Below are 17,296 nucleotides of genomic sequence, written 5' to 3' on the forward strand. Positions count from 1 at the left end.
ATGATTTTACAAATGACGATAATTTTGTTCGTTATATCATTCAAAACGGCACTGAGTCATAGCATTAAGGTTATCTCGCACGTTTTTAAAGCTAGGGCTTTGAAACTTGGCACACAACCAAAGTATAATGACCTCCAGGTATGGTGCACATCACATTAAACAACATTGAATTTCAAGGTCACAGCGAGGTTAAATTTCCTTTGCAAACTGGAAAATTGTCGTTGTCACGTCTTACATGTTTTAATACTAGATCAGTTAGACTTTACATACTTCACATACTTTCAGCATTTTTATAAAACCTCATTAAAAGTGACCTGCTGGTTAATCTTTGTCAAAGTTCAAGGTCACAGCGGGGTCACATCTGGTCCAAATGTGGAATATTTTCAATTTATTCAGCGCGTTTATAGCACGAGCTTTGAAAATACACACAGTTCTAGTGTATAATGTTCACACACGATTAAAGTCTGGTTGAAAAAGTCAAGGTCACAGCAGGGTCGCGTTGAGGTCAAACATATACATTTTTCAATGAGGTTTTCTCATATGTTTTTGAAGCTAGGGCCTTGAAACTTGGCACACTACGCAAGTTAAATTAAACCTCATCAAATTCCAAGGTCACAGTAAGGTCCTTTAAGGATATTTTCTAAAAAAGGTGACCGCCTGGTTAATGTTTGTCAAATTTCAAGGTCACAGCAGTGCCATCTGGCTTAAACTTTGAAAAATTGTCAATTTCTTCAACTAGTTTTATAGTGTTTGAAGTCATTTACACATGATGAAAGTCTGGTTGATAAAATCAAACGTCAAGGTCGCAGCGGGGTCGCATTGAAGTCAGACACATACAATTGTCATTTTCACGAACGCCTTTTAAGCAACACCTTTGAAACTTCACACATTCCAAAGTTTTGATGTTGTTTGGTTATAATCAAAGTGTGGTCAATTTCCATGATTGAGAGCATTCAGAGGGGTCAAGTTGAGGTCACACAAAAAGTGATAATCTTTATAAGACTCACGTTTGCTGCTATTGCTCACTTGACATCGGTGAAAGTGCTTATTTTATAATTGTTGATCTTGATGTTTTGACCAATTAATATTACCAGGATCAACCATACCAGATTTCAAAGTCCAGAAGTTGTCAAACCTCAAACCTGTTGGAAGTTTCAAAGATTTAAGCATCAACAAATTTCTATTTGATTTGACCTTAAATAACAGATTTGACCTTAAATCTTAAAACAGATCAACCAGACTTTGGTTTTATATAAATTGAAGTTCAATACAATTTCCTTTTTTTTTTACCCACACGAGACCCTGCTATGACCTTCACATTTCTCAAGGATCAACCTTGAATTCTCCATGTTGAACAATCATTAAGCAAAAGCGTTGTTTGAAGTTTGAAGGTTCTAGCTTCAAAAATCTCTGAAAAAATATGTTTCATCCGTTTTCTGAACCACATGTGACCCAGCCGTGACCTTGAAATCTGACAAGGGTCAACAAGACTTTTACCATGCATGGGGGCGATTAAACCCCAAATGTGTGTGAAGTTTCAAGGTTTCAACTTAAAAAACGTCTGAGAAAAATATACATTTTCCTTTTTGGACAATGTGTTGCACGCAAGACAACACGACAAACGCTCGTGTTATCATTCTTTTACTTTAAGGTCGACTTGCGTGCCCGCTCTTTCGCTAATCTCAATTAAAATTCATCTTGGAAGTTCGGTTTTATTACGCTTTTAATTAAGAAGATTAAACTAAGACAACAAATAGTTAGTTTTACCCATTAAACTCGATAAGGTAGTGACATTTTATGTTGAACGCAAGATGGTGTCGCACGCAAGATCTGAAAAGATGTTGACGACATAATTTCAACACTTGATAGCGCATTCGTGGTTCGTGATTTCTTCACAAATTTTGAACACAGAATGTGTCACGTGGTTCCGTAGATGAAGTAGATCTTTGTACATGTAAATTTTGTTTTCAAAAGAAAATAACCGTTAATTACCGAACATTTTGTCGCACGCAAGATATGACGAAATTTTCAAATCGTTTTCAAAAATGCTGTTCAAAAGTTCTGCAGTCTTTGCTGGATTACTTGAAAGACAGCAGTTTGATACACCGTTATCGCTTGACGTGTCGACATCAATTCCAGAGTTTTTGAAAAAGAAATTTAGTAAATATCTGCGATTGAAAAATGTATGCCGTGATGACGACACATCTTGCGTGCGACACCTTAAAATTCGGTTATCGAAAAAAAAAATTCTCTCGAGATTTAGATTTGACGTTTGGTCTCGTCTGTAAAGCGATGTTTCAGGCATTCAATCAAACTAAATGCAATTCATTTGTGCTTCTTGTTATTTTTCTGTGGCATATTCAAAACACGAGGTATCACGATGTCCGTTTTCAGATGGCCGGTTTTGGCGTTATTTTTGACTTTAAACAAAGATAACTTCAAAACCGTTCAAGTCAGACACACGAAATTATGTCCACTATCTCTTCGCACATTCATCCACACACACACCAATTTTCAGCAGACACGTTTTTAGAAACATTTTTATTAGTCGTCTTCTGTTCTGTGAGCACCTTTTGGCACTTAGTCATATATATAACTTTGAGATTGGATAAGTGTAACCCGAGTTATGATTTTTTTAAGTAATAAAATTCGTAATAGAGGCAAAGAGGATAAATTGAAACCGTTTTGGACATGAAACTGAGAGCAGACGAACTTTACCGACCGCCATGTTGGTGAATACAACATGGCTGACAATCCGTGCGCAAAACCGCGCAGCCGTTAAAAGGTACTTCGCAACGCTTTATCGACTTGAAACTTTGGGAAACAGCAGGAAAATGGTCAAACTAACCGTGCAGAGTCGTCTCATAAAAGTGCGAAGGCTATAAAATGTTTTATAATAGTACTTCTTGTGCGTCTTCTTCGCCCGATATTCTGGCCGGCGAGCTACAAAGTGTTGGACTCGCCAACTTTCTCAATCTTAAAGTCAAGAATGTGCTCTACGTTATCGACAGGGTGCCCACGTGATGTAAATTTGGACAAGAATACAAAAGAGGACCCAAAACTGAGCCAGTGAGAGTGATCAGAAAATAGGGGGCCATTTTCTATGACGTCAAAAATTGAGCTGCGCGCGCACTTTGTAACATACCTACTATGTAAGTAGTGGTCCAGTGAACGATACCTTCCGCCGGTGCACAGACACACATACACCACGACCCTCGTCTCGATACACCAGTTAACAGTTCCGCGGCCATTTTAGATCTCGCACATGCGCACTTCTCTTATTGCGAGTTCCGGGTGATGCGCACATCGTTTTTCGGCATGTTTATGTCTTTTTCCTTTTCCGGTTGATTTCACCGCATGCGCAGATCGTGTTATTCGCCCACGTTTCTACGCAAGGGACACTACTCCGGCGCACTACTCCACCCGTTGAAAGGGGGAAACATTTTCTTCAGTACAAGTGGTCTTTATGAATAAACAATTAACAAGAAGGACGTTGTAAATTCATTCAATGCAGATAAAATAAGAAATATGTTTGACGAACTTGTTCTGTTCTTATTCACATGACAAAATATGTGAAGATCGAGAGATGTTATTAACAAGAGGCGAAGCCATCAAGGCTCACGTAAGAAATCGACAAACAGTAACACAAACTCAATCACTCCGTCACACACACACACACACACACACACACACACACACACACACACACACACACACACACACACACACACACACACACACAGAAAGAGCATAGGTGAAACTGTGCAAGAAAGCGAGACACTAGATCTAGATCTGTCTGTCTGCATGTAGCCTACTTACAAGGACACGACTGCCAACTAGTCTCGGCGCGCTCAAAATAATAATGACCGAGACTTTCAGTACTTCCTTCGCGTGACGTCTAACCCTCTTACGTCATAATGTGACGTCAATGTAATGTGACGTCTTCAAATGTTAGAGTTTCTACCACAGACATACACACGCACATACGCACGCACGCACGCACGCACGCACAGACAGACAAAGTTACGATCGCATAGGCTACACTTACGTGAGCCAAAAAACCGTGTTCCATGCAACTCGCAAACAGATAACCGCTGTGTATTTCACCACAACCCAACGCAAAGGAAACATGACAAACTACTATTTGGCATACATTTTTGCATTCATTGAACTTTCCCCAATAAATTCGGCTCACATCAGTCGTACTAAAAGTTTGTCAAAACACGACACACAGACGATAACAAATGCCCACCTGAATGGTGATTCGCAACCACACACTTAACGACCGTCGAGGCACGTAATGAATTTTGCAATCTTCCGACCACCATTTTTTAAGTCGGTTACTCCCATTACTGCAACCAATAACACAGCATGTTGACGCCATCGCTAATTTGGATGTAACGAGAGGTTTTTGTAAAACGTAGAGGAAAACACACCGTCCCGTTCAATTGCTACCATCACGTTGAGCAGACGATGCAGCGGTTGCTCGACCGAAATTTCTCGTCCAACCAGAATCGCTTTGGGTATCACGTGAGTTTTCCTTCTTTGTACCATGTAAGTGCCGAAACTGTTAACTGGTGTATTCCCCCTCTATGTTAAAGTAACACATGTGGCTGTAGCTCAATAATTAATTCATTTTGGTCACTTGTACAAATAATCTCATAAACGTCCTTTAAAGTTGATAGAAGGAGGATTGGCTACAGTATTCGAACACAGAAAAAAATTGTTGGTACGATATTTTCGAGAAAAAGAATTCGTAGGCCTAAACATTATTCAACAAGGCCTTTGGCGTAATCGTCACCGGAAGTCAAGGGAACTCCCTACTTCCGCCACTACTGCCGCTATCAATTGACAAGTACAACATCACTATGTCGTCGCCATCGGTAAGTTTCAAAGGCCGTGCAATAACTTTTCGCCCCTAACTTAAGTCTATTTAGATTTGGGATCCAAAAGTGTTCTACATTATCAAGAAGAAGAAGAACTGGAAGCAATCTGTCGACATGAGAGTGACAGAGTGAGAGTCATTCATGTCACTACCGCAAAAACCGCCCCACTCGCATTTTCTGAGTTTGACGGTAAGAGTAAGCATACTCGTAGATCTTGATAATTATAAAGGGTAACAGCCTTCATGAACTTTGGAGCATAGGCTGTATGCCTCTTAGCTTCTTTTTGCTTTCGATGGGTTGCTTCTAGATCTGTCGTAATCCCTGTAGCACTACATCAATCATTCAATGTACTTGTGGACTTTTGCTCAGAACATGTAAACAGCATAAAGTACTCGGTTGGTTTTTAATTTTCTATTATTCCTTGGTCATCACTTGTTTGATGGATGATGCCCTCCTTCCCTCTTTGCTCCCTCTAGAATCATGTGCAAAGAATGTGACAGAAGAAGACTTTGACTGTCTAGCAGTCCTAACCTAAGTATTTCTCTCATAACCCCACCCATACCCCCAGGTGTGTTCTCATATACATTAGTTTGATGAGAAAATTTGCTAGTAAAAACTGGTTTGGCACTCACAGATGACAAAAAGAGTGGAGAGCTTACCAGATGTATTTCTACATGCTGAAGATACAACTAATTTATTATTGTTGATTTCAGACAAGCCGGAGTGATCATGAAACAGACTCACCTGCACCCCACAGAGGGAGAGGAAGGAGGAGAGGAAGGGGAGGGGGAAGAGGAGGTGGTCAGCCTCAAGAACAAGATCAGGTGTGTTTTCATGTCCATTAGTTTGAGAACATTTGCTATTTTGGCTCTAATAGATGAGACTGAAGAGCTTACAATTAATTATATGAAAATTAGTCTACATGCTGAAGATACAACTATTTTATTATTGTTGATTTCAGACAAGCCGGAGTGATCATGAAACAGACTCGCCTGCACCCCACAGAGGGAGAGGAAGGAGGAGAGGAAGGGGAGGGGGAAGAGGAGGTGGTCAGCCTCAAGAACAAGATCAGGTGTGTTTTCATGTCCATTAGTTTGAGAACATTTGCTATTTTGGCTCTAATAGATGAGACTGAAGAGCTTACAATTAATTATATGAAAATTAGTTCTACATGCTGAAGATACAACTATTTTATTATTGTTGATTTCAGACAAGCCGGAGTGATCATGAAACAGACTCGCCTGCACCCCACAGAGGGAGAGGGAGGAGGAGAGGAAGGGGAGGGGGAAGAGGAGGTGGTCAGCCTCAAGAACAAGATCAGGTGTGTTTTCATGTGTACATTACAGTGAAATCTGTGGTATCCATACTGGTCTTATCCAAATACCCTGTGATATACAACTGGGGAATTACCCAAATACGTATTACTTAGTCTGAATCTGACCTGTGGTATCCAACTACCTGTGGTATCCAACTCTTTTTGTCTGGGCCCCTTCGTTGTTGGATACCACAGGTTTCGCTATAGTTTGAGGAGAAAATGTGCTAGTTTGGCACACATAGATGAGAGAATTGGAGAAGTTACCATTAGATGTAAATTAGTTCTTCATGTTGAAGACACAAATGTTTTATTAATGCTGTTTTCAGACATGTTCCACAAGTAACGAAAGAGGAGGAGACAGGGGGAGAGGAAGGAGGAGAGGAGGACGAGGGGCGACAGCACAGCAGCGGGGCTCTTCAAGTGGCAGGGGGAGAGGTGGTCGAGGGAGGTGGGATGTGGCCGGCATCCCCACTGCGCAGCAGCACAGGAATAACTTGCAGGTGTGTTTTTAATTAATTTGACATTATTATGAGGAGATATGAATAGCAAAGTCTTTCGCATGTATACACAGATAATGATAACAGCACACATGTTTCATTTTAAAACATGTTTGTTGTCTTTACATTATTACAGACTCAGATCCAACAGCTGGATATTGCACAACTGCGACAACTGGCCCTCGACCTGGCTGTTGCACAACCAGGTCTTGTTTTTGACATGCTTGGTAAGTAACTTCTGCTTTATGGTGTTCTGATATAAGTTTGCTCTTGTCATTATTGTGGTATTTTGTGTGAGCTCTCTATGTAGTATTTTGTTTCTGCATTCTGCTGAAAGTATTTTTTCAATGGTTTTGTTGTTGTTGTATACAAAAAACAAAACAAAAAAAATATATTTACATCCATGGTGCATTATTGATTTTTTTTACTTTGACATTGGTAATCATAAAATATGTATCATAAATTAAGAAATAAAAATGCTTTCTGTTGAAAACAGCCGATCAGTCGTCTGTGCCAACACCTGCACCATCACCAGACCATGCAGCCTGGCCGGACTGGTGTGTGTGCCGACATTGTCGGCACATGCCCACACCTGCAGAACGGATCTGCTGCCAGCGCCGCACTCAGTGCATATCAAGAATGCCTGTACGTATGCCCATTTTTTATATAAAAAAGTATTTATTAAAAAAATATTTACATGAAAAAAAAGATAAACACAGTCATGGTCAGATTGTGTACTTGTGCAGGGTAATATAGTTGTATGTAATGATATACAGTGGAACCTGCTAGTACTCATACTATAGTGGACTCTATTATTGTGATTTTCCACTTATAATGAAGAGGGTTTTTTTCCCCCTTGGGTTCTCTCTGTTAGACAAAAATCTAAACTGTAATAGCAAATTTCTTTTAGTGAACGACTTTCCTCTTCCCTTGAAGTTCACATTGGTATGTAGTCCTTGGAGTCCAATTATTATTATTTATTTATTTTTGTATTTCTTATTTTTGTATTTGAAAAAAAATGAAATTTGGATATTTACAACGCGCTTTATCTTTGCTGTGTAGGAAACTAAAAGCGCGGCAAAGGTCGCACTTTACCAGGCGCCCCACTCAAGGCCCAACAGGGATTCGAACCCGGGTCAATGTGATGTGTTGTTACTTTGATGATTACAATTATTATTTCTTTTTTCTTTTGCAGGAGATGAACATCATTTTACATCCGTTCGTGCTACACCTGAGCAGGAGGCAGCGGGTGGACATTTTGGTGTTTGCGGAAGAGGGAGGCGAAGCCGCCTCCAATCGCCATGCTGCCTATCGCCAGTTTGTTTTCTGGCAGCATGGTCGTTTGGGGGCTGGTAACAGGAGGGCTATCCCTTCATGTTGTGTGTGGGCCATTCGGGATACTTACCCCAGTCCCAACAATGTTTATACAGGATACATTCCAGCGCGCTTGCAGTAGATGGGGTAATTGCTCTTGAATACCGACACACAACATGGAGGGATATTTTTCGTCTGTCTCTTCCTCAAGCACCAAAATGTCCTGAGGACTTGGACATGTTTGACTTTTAGTTTTCAAATTTTTAATTGCCTCTCTGTATGGTTGTAACAGCTGTTTGATTGTTTCCATGGGTTTTTGCACACATTACTTTTTGAGTGCAAGAAAAATATTACAGAAACATTTTGTCTTGAAAATGAGAATGTTATTTTGGTTGACTAGAAAATTATGTTAAAATGGTTTCTTCAGCTGAGCTGTTTGTTTTGTACAAGTTTGTGTTCATTTACTTTGTATGTACTAGTATGACTCCACAAGTTAATTTTAATAAATGTATATTTGACCAACAACAAAACAAGTTCATGTGCCAGCAGTGACACAATGTCATATCATGTAAATTATGCTGTCAGATTTTGAAATTGTGTAATTCTGAATACAGAATCTGAATCACTTCCACTTTTTGTAATGGGTTCAGAAAAAGAAACATGATGTTATTGTTTTTAAATTTATATCACACAACAAACACACAATAGTCTTTAGTCATTTTCAAAGTGGTGTACATCCCTTTATCTGCAGACAACAAACAGTTTCTGTCTTTGTTTTTTGTTTTTTTCTTTTCTTTCAGCAGACATACTGTTGCACAATTACCACACCACAACGCACTCATAAAAACAAATGAACAGACAGACAAATATCAAGTATCGTTACCACCATTATTCTCATATTGTTTCCAGGTAAACATGTACAAAAGCCAACTAAACAGATATGCTAAGTCACGCTTGCAGCCACACATAATAAGAATATACTAACACATGTTGTACAAACCCTCAGTCTCTCTCGCACACACATTAGTATCATGAATAAACAATTATTGTACACAAGCAATATTTTCAACTAAACAAGAAAAGAAAAAAAAAACATGATCACCATGTCACAACCACTCCCTCAGTCCCTGCATTGAGAGGTGGGTTGTCGCTGACATTCCTTTAATTATAATGGGAGGTACATTTTCAGCCGAACATTCCAACATGCTCAATTATAATATGTGTTGCAATGTGAGTTTCTTGTGCCTGCAGCCATTCTATGCCGCCTGAATCTAGCCTGTGAAGCAAAATGTAGTCTAAGGCAATTGATATCAATTTGAAGTGAAAATCATACAACACAGTCTCAACTAAAATGATACAGCTTTGGAAACTATTGATAAATGCTTTTCTTGCAAATTTAGTCTGCCAATGTATAATCACAAAGTTATTACTATTTTTCAAAGTTATTATTAAAATCATTATTCGCCAATGTATACAAGAGCCTCCCATCTATATTGGTGAAATAGCGCAATTTAGGGTCCATGATAAGGCAGCAGATTAAATTAAAAAACTAAACACAGCCATGCCATAGAACTATGCGGGTCTATGCATTTTTACTGGTTACCCACACATACAAACATTGCTGTCTTGAAAAGGGCCTTTCAAAAGTCCACTGGTGTCATATTGTTGTACCTCTCCACATGTCAAAAACAACTGTAACAGAACCGCAGACAAAAAGGGAGGTAATAATTATCCCACTTGACACTCTTTCCTTATGTTCTGCCTCCTTTTGGGCTACTACCAGCTCAACTGCTACCGTCATTCAGGTAAAACGAGATTTTTTCTGTGCAACAAGTTCACTAGTTGGAGGTGGGGAGGTTGCTGCCAGGTGTGTTGACAGTCTCCTTGGGTCCTCTTGTGCCAGAGGTTTTTTCCTGTGCAGTGGCAACGGGTCTTGTAGTCTCATCTCCATGATTCGCAGCTTCAGGGCTGGAATGTGGTGGTAGGTCTTTGGGACCTTCACAGGGAATACCGACCAGCGGCCGGTTTTCTTATTGAAGCATCTGTGATACCTATCAACATAGAACAAGAACAATTATGACTAAAATGCTTGACACTAACCCTTGTAATGGCCTTGAATGTCATAATATAACTAAACATGCCAAGGACATGATCATACATCTAGAACTTGAAGCCTGAATTTACATGTTTGGCCTGTGAAAAAAACAAACAACAAAAACATTGCATTGAGTGTGTTTCAATACATGTACTTACTTCTTTCTGCCATCCTTTGAAGTCGCCAAGGGTCGACCAGCATGAGTGTTGTGGTCCATGGCTGCCAACAGAATCCTGGCTTCATAAACCGGAGGTGTGTACGCAAACCTTTTGCCCGCATACATCAACAAATGTTGGTGAAACACCTCCAGGGGGCATGTGCTCCTGTATGTAAAAAGAAAGTATTATATATAATGGTAGAAGTGAACACGCTTATCATTAAATATTTTACAGTGATGTTCTGCTGATACTGTAGCGATAGGTTTTCTTGTTTATTTACCTCACTGTATGATATAAATCAACCCTGTTACAGCGAAATTCTTATATTCACTATAACAGAGTTCCACTGTATAATGTTGGCCAGCACACATCAGTATGAGCACTACAACTCCTGATTTTTACATCGAGTATTAGTAATTACAAAACCACACAAACAAGTTCATACTTGTTGCACCCACATAATCTCCTTTCATGCACACTGTAAACAGTTCCCTGATTTCTCCCTCAATAGTGAGTAATAATAATCTTCTAACCTGTTTGTGATGACCAACTCTGCTTTCTGGATCAGAGTCTGGTCTAAGACCACAGAGGCGAGCTGTTTCACTAGGGCACGGTCTTCCTGAGGATCAAGCCAGGCCCTCCCATCCTCCCTTTCCCCGCCCAGGTCTTCATGGTCGCAGCACCAGGCACCAGCATCCCAAGAATGTATGTTGCAAACATGTTGCAAAACTCCTCGCCACATACCCTGGAATGGAACAGACACATTCAGAAAACTATACATGCCTGATTTTTTTCAAACTATTGAAATTAGTGCATAATTGTGATTGACGTGCTATTATTATTTGTAAATGAAACCGTACAAATAACCAAACAAGACAATGACCAAACAGGTTACCATGAACTTTGTCTTGGTGTCAGCCTTCTGGCAGCAGAACCAAAAGTGGTTCACTATCGAAGGGATCCACTTTTGCAGCTTGCGACCTTTACTGCCTGCAGCAATCTAAGAAGAAAATGCAAATGTAAAATGTAAAGATACACACACAAACAAACCAAAGAAAACATGAGAAAACCAATAAAGCATTCACAATATTTCAAAATTGTATCAAACTATAACACAATTACAACATACGTACCTTGGCTAGCTTCTTGCCAATATTTTTGGCAACATGCCACACATCAAGGGAATGTTTTTTTCCGATCGCCTCTTTTTGACAAAACAAAGAACAAAATATATTCATTTGCAATATCAAATATTTGGTGCATACATTTTTAAAATGTTTGCTAAAATGACCAGCCCAAATTAAATGAAAAGGGCTTAGCAATGCACACATAATACAATGAACAACAGCTGCTAAAGAGACAATAATGGTGACACACTCTAAACTGTATCCCCAAAGTGGGCAAGAGGTATATTATCTTGAAATTAAGCATTCTAACTCACTGCACTGTCCATCCAGATGGGACTGATGTATGTATAGATAATAAATGTTGCATAATAAATTACCGCTAACATATAATTGACTGTTAATCACACACACACACACAAAGGGGGGAAAAGAGGAAACAGAACATACTCATATCTGCAGCTATTCCCACATGGGCATCAGTGACGACCTCATCAACAGTGGTGTCCACCCGTTCACCTTCAAGCACTACCTCATCCAGTGCCCTCTTAAATCCAACCCTTTCCATGTTCGTGGATTTTCGCTGTGTTTCCCGTTTGTCCACACACTGGACAGAGAGAATCTTTGTGGTCTCAGCCTCCATAAGAGTGTAGCTGCAGTACTGTGCGCAATGACCTATTTGAAAATTCAATGCACCATTAAAAAGTAACCATTTATGATGAAACCTGCAAACAATATTCTCTGACCGGACATCAAAATTGCAAGGCTTTTCTAAGCTCAGTTGTTTGTTAACATGGTTACGAGAACACAGGCAAGCCAATTACTCAAGCGCCTAGACTATATCATTCTACATGATGGTAAATAGCACATTCTAATATTCCAATGACTATGTAAAATTGGGGACATGGTATATATTGGGTCATTGAATAATGCAGGTCTGCAATAATCGTACTGACCTGGTGAATCATTGCGTCCATCTCCTGCACACACACACACACAAAAATGGAATGACATAACAAAATAAATGTTCAATAAAAAGTGCTCTGCCGTCACTTGACAACAGGAAGTCAATTTCAGTGGGTTACATGAAAATGTAACTTTTTCTTTCAGTCTATTTCTCAAAAGCAAGCACGCCTTGATACAATGTCCAAAATTGAATATTATGTCCTGCATCACATCATGTTTTGCTTTTGAGAAATAAAATAGAAAATATAAAGTTGATTTTAGACATTCATTTCAATATTATTGTGGGGTTGGGGGGGTGGGGGGTGGGGTTGGGTTAAGTCTACAGCATTGGATACATTATATTTCTGAAATGGCACAACAGTGACAAAGGGGTCAAACATAAATCACAAAAGAACAACAAACACTCACCCAGAACAACCAAATTTTGCTCTGCCAATGAGTCGAAGATGGCTCGTTGGTGGTCCTTCCATGTGTCCTTCACAGCCTTTATGATAAATGGAAAACAAAGTTATATATCTATATTCTTGTGAGTTGGGACAGTCACTGAGGGACACACAAAGCAAGAATTTTGCCTCACAGACTAGACTATGTCAACTGTTCTAGACAACAACAAAAAATGCCATACTTGTTACAAAACATCTGAATACATAACGAGAATGGGTTGCTTTTAGTTTCTAAACATCATTTGTAACTAGGGTGGCCGGTTGGTTCTGTGGTGAACACGATTCCCCAGGGATACAGCAACCCGGGTTCAAATCCCCGTTGGGCCGTGAGTAGGGCGCCTGTATAGTGCAACCTTTGCCGCGCTTTGAGTTTGCTAGAGATAAAGATAGAGATCAATAATAATAATAATAATAATAATGGACATTTATATAGCGCGTTTCTAGACAATCTACTCATAGCGCTTTACAATATTTAAACAGGTAAAAACAAACATGCATAGATATTAACACAAACTGGCAGGCAAACATAAACAACACAACTATCAATATCCAAATTCCATTTTCTTTCCATTTTATACACACACATTATAAATTATTTTTTAACTGTTTTTTAATTACCTGCACCACATAATGTTTCTGGACAGCCTGGTGGAAGGTAGCACCAGGAAAGGGCAGGTTCAGCACCTTCGCCCACAACGCCAGCTTGGCATAATTATTTCCACTTAGGAGGATACATGTGCTGACTAGAAAATCACCACAGTGAATTTTGTTGGGCAGGGTGGGCTGGGCACACCATGTGTGGCTCACATGGCCTTTCACACATTCCTGAAATTCACAGATCAGATTTGAAAAAAACAAAAATGCAAATGACTTTATAAAAATTCAATGTGTCACTGTCAGTAGGATTACTAGGAACATATACATGTACAAACATAATGAGTTGATGAAGCCTAAGTGCATTCTGAAATCTGAACCATCATGCCACATTTAGTGCTGTTAGACTTAGTAGTGTCCAAGATAAATTCAACATTTTAGTTTTTAACGAATGAACGGCCAGACGGACAGATGAACCAGGTGAGTACATAGACTGACTTTTGCTTCGCATGTGAGTAAAAAATAAAATGTTCTCACCCATCTGAGGTACAGTGCTGAGCCTGTGAAGCCCTCCTTCACGGCAGGAACATGCTCACACCCAGCAGTGGAGCATTTCCTGATGCTCACAGCAGCCAGTGCCTTTAGTTGGTGGACAAATGCTAGGCACAGTGTGCTGTTGCAAATGTCCTGGCACTGGTCTGCTGTGGCTATCCTGGTGATGCCTGGTCCTAACTCCACCTCCTCCGCAGTGTCAGCATCACCTGTCTCTTCGTCCTCCTGCTGGCCGTACGCCACCTCCTCAAAGGCCACCTCGTCTGCCTCCTTGGCATACTTTTCATCCCTGACACATAGGAATAAATAAAAAATAATAATAACATTCAGTGTGCAATACAGTCTGATGTAGATTAGACTTCCCTAGAAGAATGAAACCATTTTAATCATTTTACAACATAAATGTATAAATTCATGTATACATTACATACAAATGAAATAGATTAGAATTTGTTTTATTCTTACAAAAGCAACACATTAATAAGAAATGCAAAACATACACATCCATGGTGAGAAAAAAACTGGCGTCTTGAGATTCCAGCTCGATATCATCGACATCAAAGTCGCTGTCATCACCATCTAAATCACCATCACAGGTTAAATCACTGAATTCAACAGTGATGCTGCACAAGAGAGACATTGAAAACAAAGTTAGCATCACTCAAAATAATAATGTAAGTTGTCAACTGACAAACAAGAAAAAATGTGCCTGCAGTGCCAATCTATAATACTACTACATGTATCTCCGAAAACATAAAAAATCATCAAATGACCTTTATTATCAGAATATTCTCATTGTTTGTGTGTGTGTCTTGTTTTTCATCATTATTATTTTCACATGGTTCTTTACAAATTAGCTTTTTTAATAATACTACACTTACTTGAGAGGGTTGACAAAGGAGCGGTCAATGTTCTGCCTGTAAACATAAAAATGGTAATTATAATGTATTAAAACATGCAAACAAGAACTAGATGTACTGGGTAAATCAAAACACCCCTCAACAGTATCCAGTTTCTGTTGACATTACATTTCATTATCTTGAAAAAACAAGAAGTAATAATTGGTATAACTAAACCAGCAACCAACTCAACAATCAACAATAGTAGACACTAATGACTGCCGTCATTGTAAACTGAGGTAACCGGCTGGTGTTGATCTCTGGCCGACAGTTTGCCAACTCAACTCAAATGCAGATAACAAACAATGACAAGCTTACCGTTTTGACCTCATCCCTTTCCCTTCTTTGGCAGGCTGATCAGTCCTATAATTGAAAAAAAAAGTTATTTATAAATATGATTTGACTATTTAACACACCTTGAATCAATCGATAATGTGAACCCACTGGCACTTGTGGAGACGATTTAAAGTTTAGCATTTAGAACTTTGTAAATAGATAGCGGTTTTTGATTTAAACAAGACAGTTATTTGTGCAAGGGAGACAATATACAACCGGTGTAACCAGCCAACCAAAATCAACACTGCACCATGTTCAGTAAATGCACTCACTTTTCAATCTCAAGTTCTGGCTCCTCCTCGAATGGCTCCACACCTGATAAAGGTGTACTGAAAAATGTCAAACAATCAACTCTGACCATCACCTGATTAAAATGTGTTTAAATGCATGAAACTAGCAAACTGACAAACTGAACAAAATCTGAAACCAATCTTCCCAACATTTCTTTTTTAAGTTTTTGTGAACCCCATTTACTGTCAATAAACGGTCTATGAGTATGAGTATCAATTTACAAAGTACATATATATATTTACCACGGCTTGGACGAACTAGGGACAGAGGAGAGGTCGGGGGTGGTGCTGACTTTCGCTTGCTGCAGGAGCTGCCCTGGGGTGGAAGTTTTCTGCGGAGGCTGTTTAGCAAAGTCTGGTCTCTGCACAGCTCTGTTGAATAAGAACAAAAACAAAATCCATGCACTTTGAAATAAATTCGGTTCCTACATTCACTACACCCAGCTGAGCAAATTGGTAAATGTATCAGAGCTCTGTGTAAAGCTGACTTTCACAATGTATCAATTGACACTGACCTGCTTTCAATATCCCAAGTAGAACATCCTGGTTGAGGGTCAGTCAATGCGGCCTCTTGAATCTGTTGATAGCTAAAAGTAAAACATAAAAATAAGTCAGAAGTCAATACAGCGCTAATTGACTGAAAAAAAAAATGAAACGAATGTTCATCTATAATTATCAGTTTACAAAATACATTTACCACGGCTTGGACGAACTAGGGACAGAGGAGAGGTCGGGGGTGGTGCTGACTTTTGCTTGCTGCAGGAGCTGCCCTGGGGTGGAAGTTTTCTGCGGAGGCTGTTTAGCAAAGTCTGGTCTCTGCACAGCTCTGTTGAATAAGAACAAAAACAAAATCCATGCACTTTGAAATAAATTCGGTTCCTACATTCACTACACCCAGCTGAGCAAATTGGTAAATGTACATCAGAGCTCTGTGTGAAGCTGACTTTCACAATGTATCAATTGACACTGACCTGCTTTCAATATCCCAAGTAGAACATCCTGGTTGAGGGTCAGTCAATGCGGCCTCTTGAGTTCGTTCGTACCTAAAACAGAAAAAGAAGTACAGTAGTCAAGAAAGCACTGATTGACTGGAAACAACACTTTGGTTTTGAAACGAATGTTCGTCACACTGTCACTGTAAATTATTATTTGAAAACATGGTACTCAAAGAGAAAACAAAACAAGCAAATGACAAGAACAAAGGAGGAATTTGAATTGAATTTAAACGATACTTACGCGTCCATGAGGATTCTAGAAAGTTCCGTGTCTGCTTTTGATCTGTTGTGAGGTTTCAACAAATGAGGTGTCTTGGCAAACACCTGTCCTCGGAGGGCCCCCCATCGTTCGAATTGGCTGGTCAAACAAACTTTCAATTTCTCCCTCAGCTTTTTCTTTTTTTTCTTGGCCGAAGCCGTGCTTGCAACTCTGGCAACAGGCACAGCAGGTGGTGTAGGAGGCAAACATACTTTTGGAGGCATAGATCGAAGACGATCTTTCACATCTTGAGAAGCCATCTTTGTTTGTAGGGGAAATCCGTTTCCGGTAAATGTTCTAAACATAGAATCGCCTCGCTATACACTGTCACGTGACTGTTCTAAAAATATCACGGCGAAGGGTATGGGTTTATTTCGAAACTATCTTCAATTATTGATTTCTGACAAACTACAAAGATTTGAATAGCCCCAGTTGGTAGAACACCTAATTTTTATACGCTGCAACAGCTGAAAAAGCCTTAAACCTATGGGTTGAGCTCAATGGGAGTCTTTAAAACATTTAGTCAAAACTTGACTAAATGTAAAAACTTGACTAAATGTAAAAAGACAAGAA

The 17,296-nt window shown here is 39.4% G+C and overlaps 3 protein-coding genes across 5 annotated transcripts in view; 1 reads left to right on the forward strand and 2 right to left on the reverse strand.

Annotated features, from left to right (window-relative positions):
• LOC138949331 (uncharacterized) overlaps positions 1-17,296 on the reverse strand; it is a 617,348-nt gene that overhangs the window by 599,787 nt on the left and 265 nt on the right. The window lies entirely within an intron of this gene.
• LOC138949330 (uncharacterized) lies at positions 6,098-8,016 on the forward strand. The gene is made up of 5 exons (XM_070321114.1): positions 6,098-6,207; positions 6,528-6,701; positions 6,835-6,925; positions 7,195-7,343; positions 7,894-8,016. The coding sequence occupies exons 1-5, from the start codon at positions 6,113-6,115 to the stop codon at positions 7,898-7,900; spliced, it is 516 nt and encodes a 171-aa protein (XP_070177215.1). The 5' UTR covers positions 6,098-6,112; the 3' UTR covers positions 7,901-8,016.
• LOC138949329 (uncharacterized) lies at positions 8,882-17,221 on the reverse strand. The gene is made up of 19 exons (XM_070321113.1): positions 16,706-17,221; positions 16,441-16,512; positions 16,167-16,295; positions 15,985-16,056; positions 15,713-15,841; positions 15,452-15,508; positions 15,162-15,206; positions 14,826-14,861; positions 14,445-14,567; positions 13,930-14,233; positions 13,417-13,623; positions 12,764-12,839; positions 12,346-12,369; positions 11,840-12,064; positions 11,399-11,469; positions 11,161-11,265; positions 10,799-11,010; positions 10,266-10,430; positions 8,882-10,063 (listed from the first exon to the last, which is right to left on the reverse strand). The coding sequence occupies exons 1-19, from the start codon at positions 17,026-17,028 to the stop codon at positions 9,814-9,816; spliced, it is 2,625 nt and encodes an 874-aa protein (XP_070177214.1). The 5' UTR covers positions 17,029-17,221; the 3' UTR covers positions 8,882-9,813.

The sequence above is a fragment of the Littorina saxatilis genome, linkage group LG15, assembly GCF_037325665.1.
Source record: "Littorina saxatilis isolate snail1 linkage group LG15, US_GU_Lsax_2.0, whole genome shotgun sequence".
In the NCBI taxonomy this organism is placed as follows: domain Eukaryota; kingdom Metazoa; phylum Mollusca; class Gastropoda; order Littorinimorpha; family Littorinidae; genus Littorina; species Littorina saxatilis.

Bases quoted from the DNA above. Each gene is read 5' to 3' on its own strand.
- LOC138949330 (XM_070321114.1), top strand. From the start codon at position 6,113: ATGAAACAGACTCGCCTGCACCCCACAGAGGGAGAGGGAGGAGGAGAG. The intron at 6,702-6,834 runs GTGTGTTTTTAA...ACATTATTACAG, and splicing joins AGCACAGGAATAACTTGCAG to ACTCAGATCCAACAGCTGGA. The intron at 6,926-7,194 runs GTAAGTAACTTC...TGTTGAAAACAG, and splicing joins TCTTGTTTTTGACATGCTTG to CCGATCAGTCGTCTGTGCCA.
- LOC138949329 (XM_070321113.1), bottom strand. From the start codon at position 17,028: ATGTTTAGAACATTTACCGGAAACGGATTTCCCCTACAAACAAAGATG. The intron at 15,509-15,712 runs GTAAATATATAT...GACATTTTTCAG, and splicing joins CCTAGTTCGTCCAAGCCGTG to TACACCTTTATCAGGTGTGG. The intron at 10,064-10,265 runs GTAAGTACATGT...CTATGTTGATAG, and splicing joins TCAAAGGATGGCAGAAAGAA to GTATCACAGATGCTTCAATA.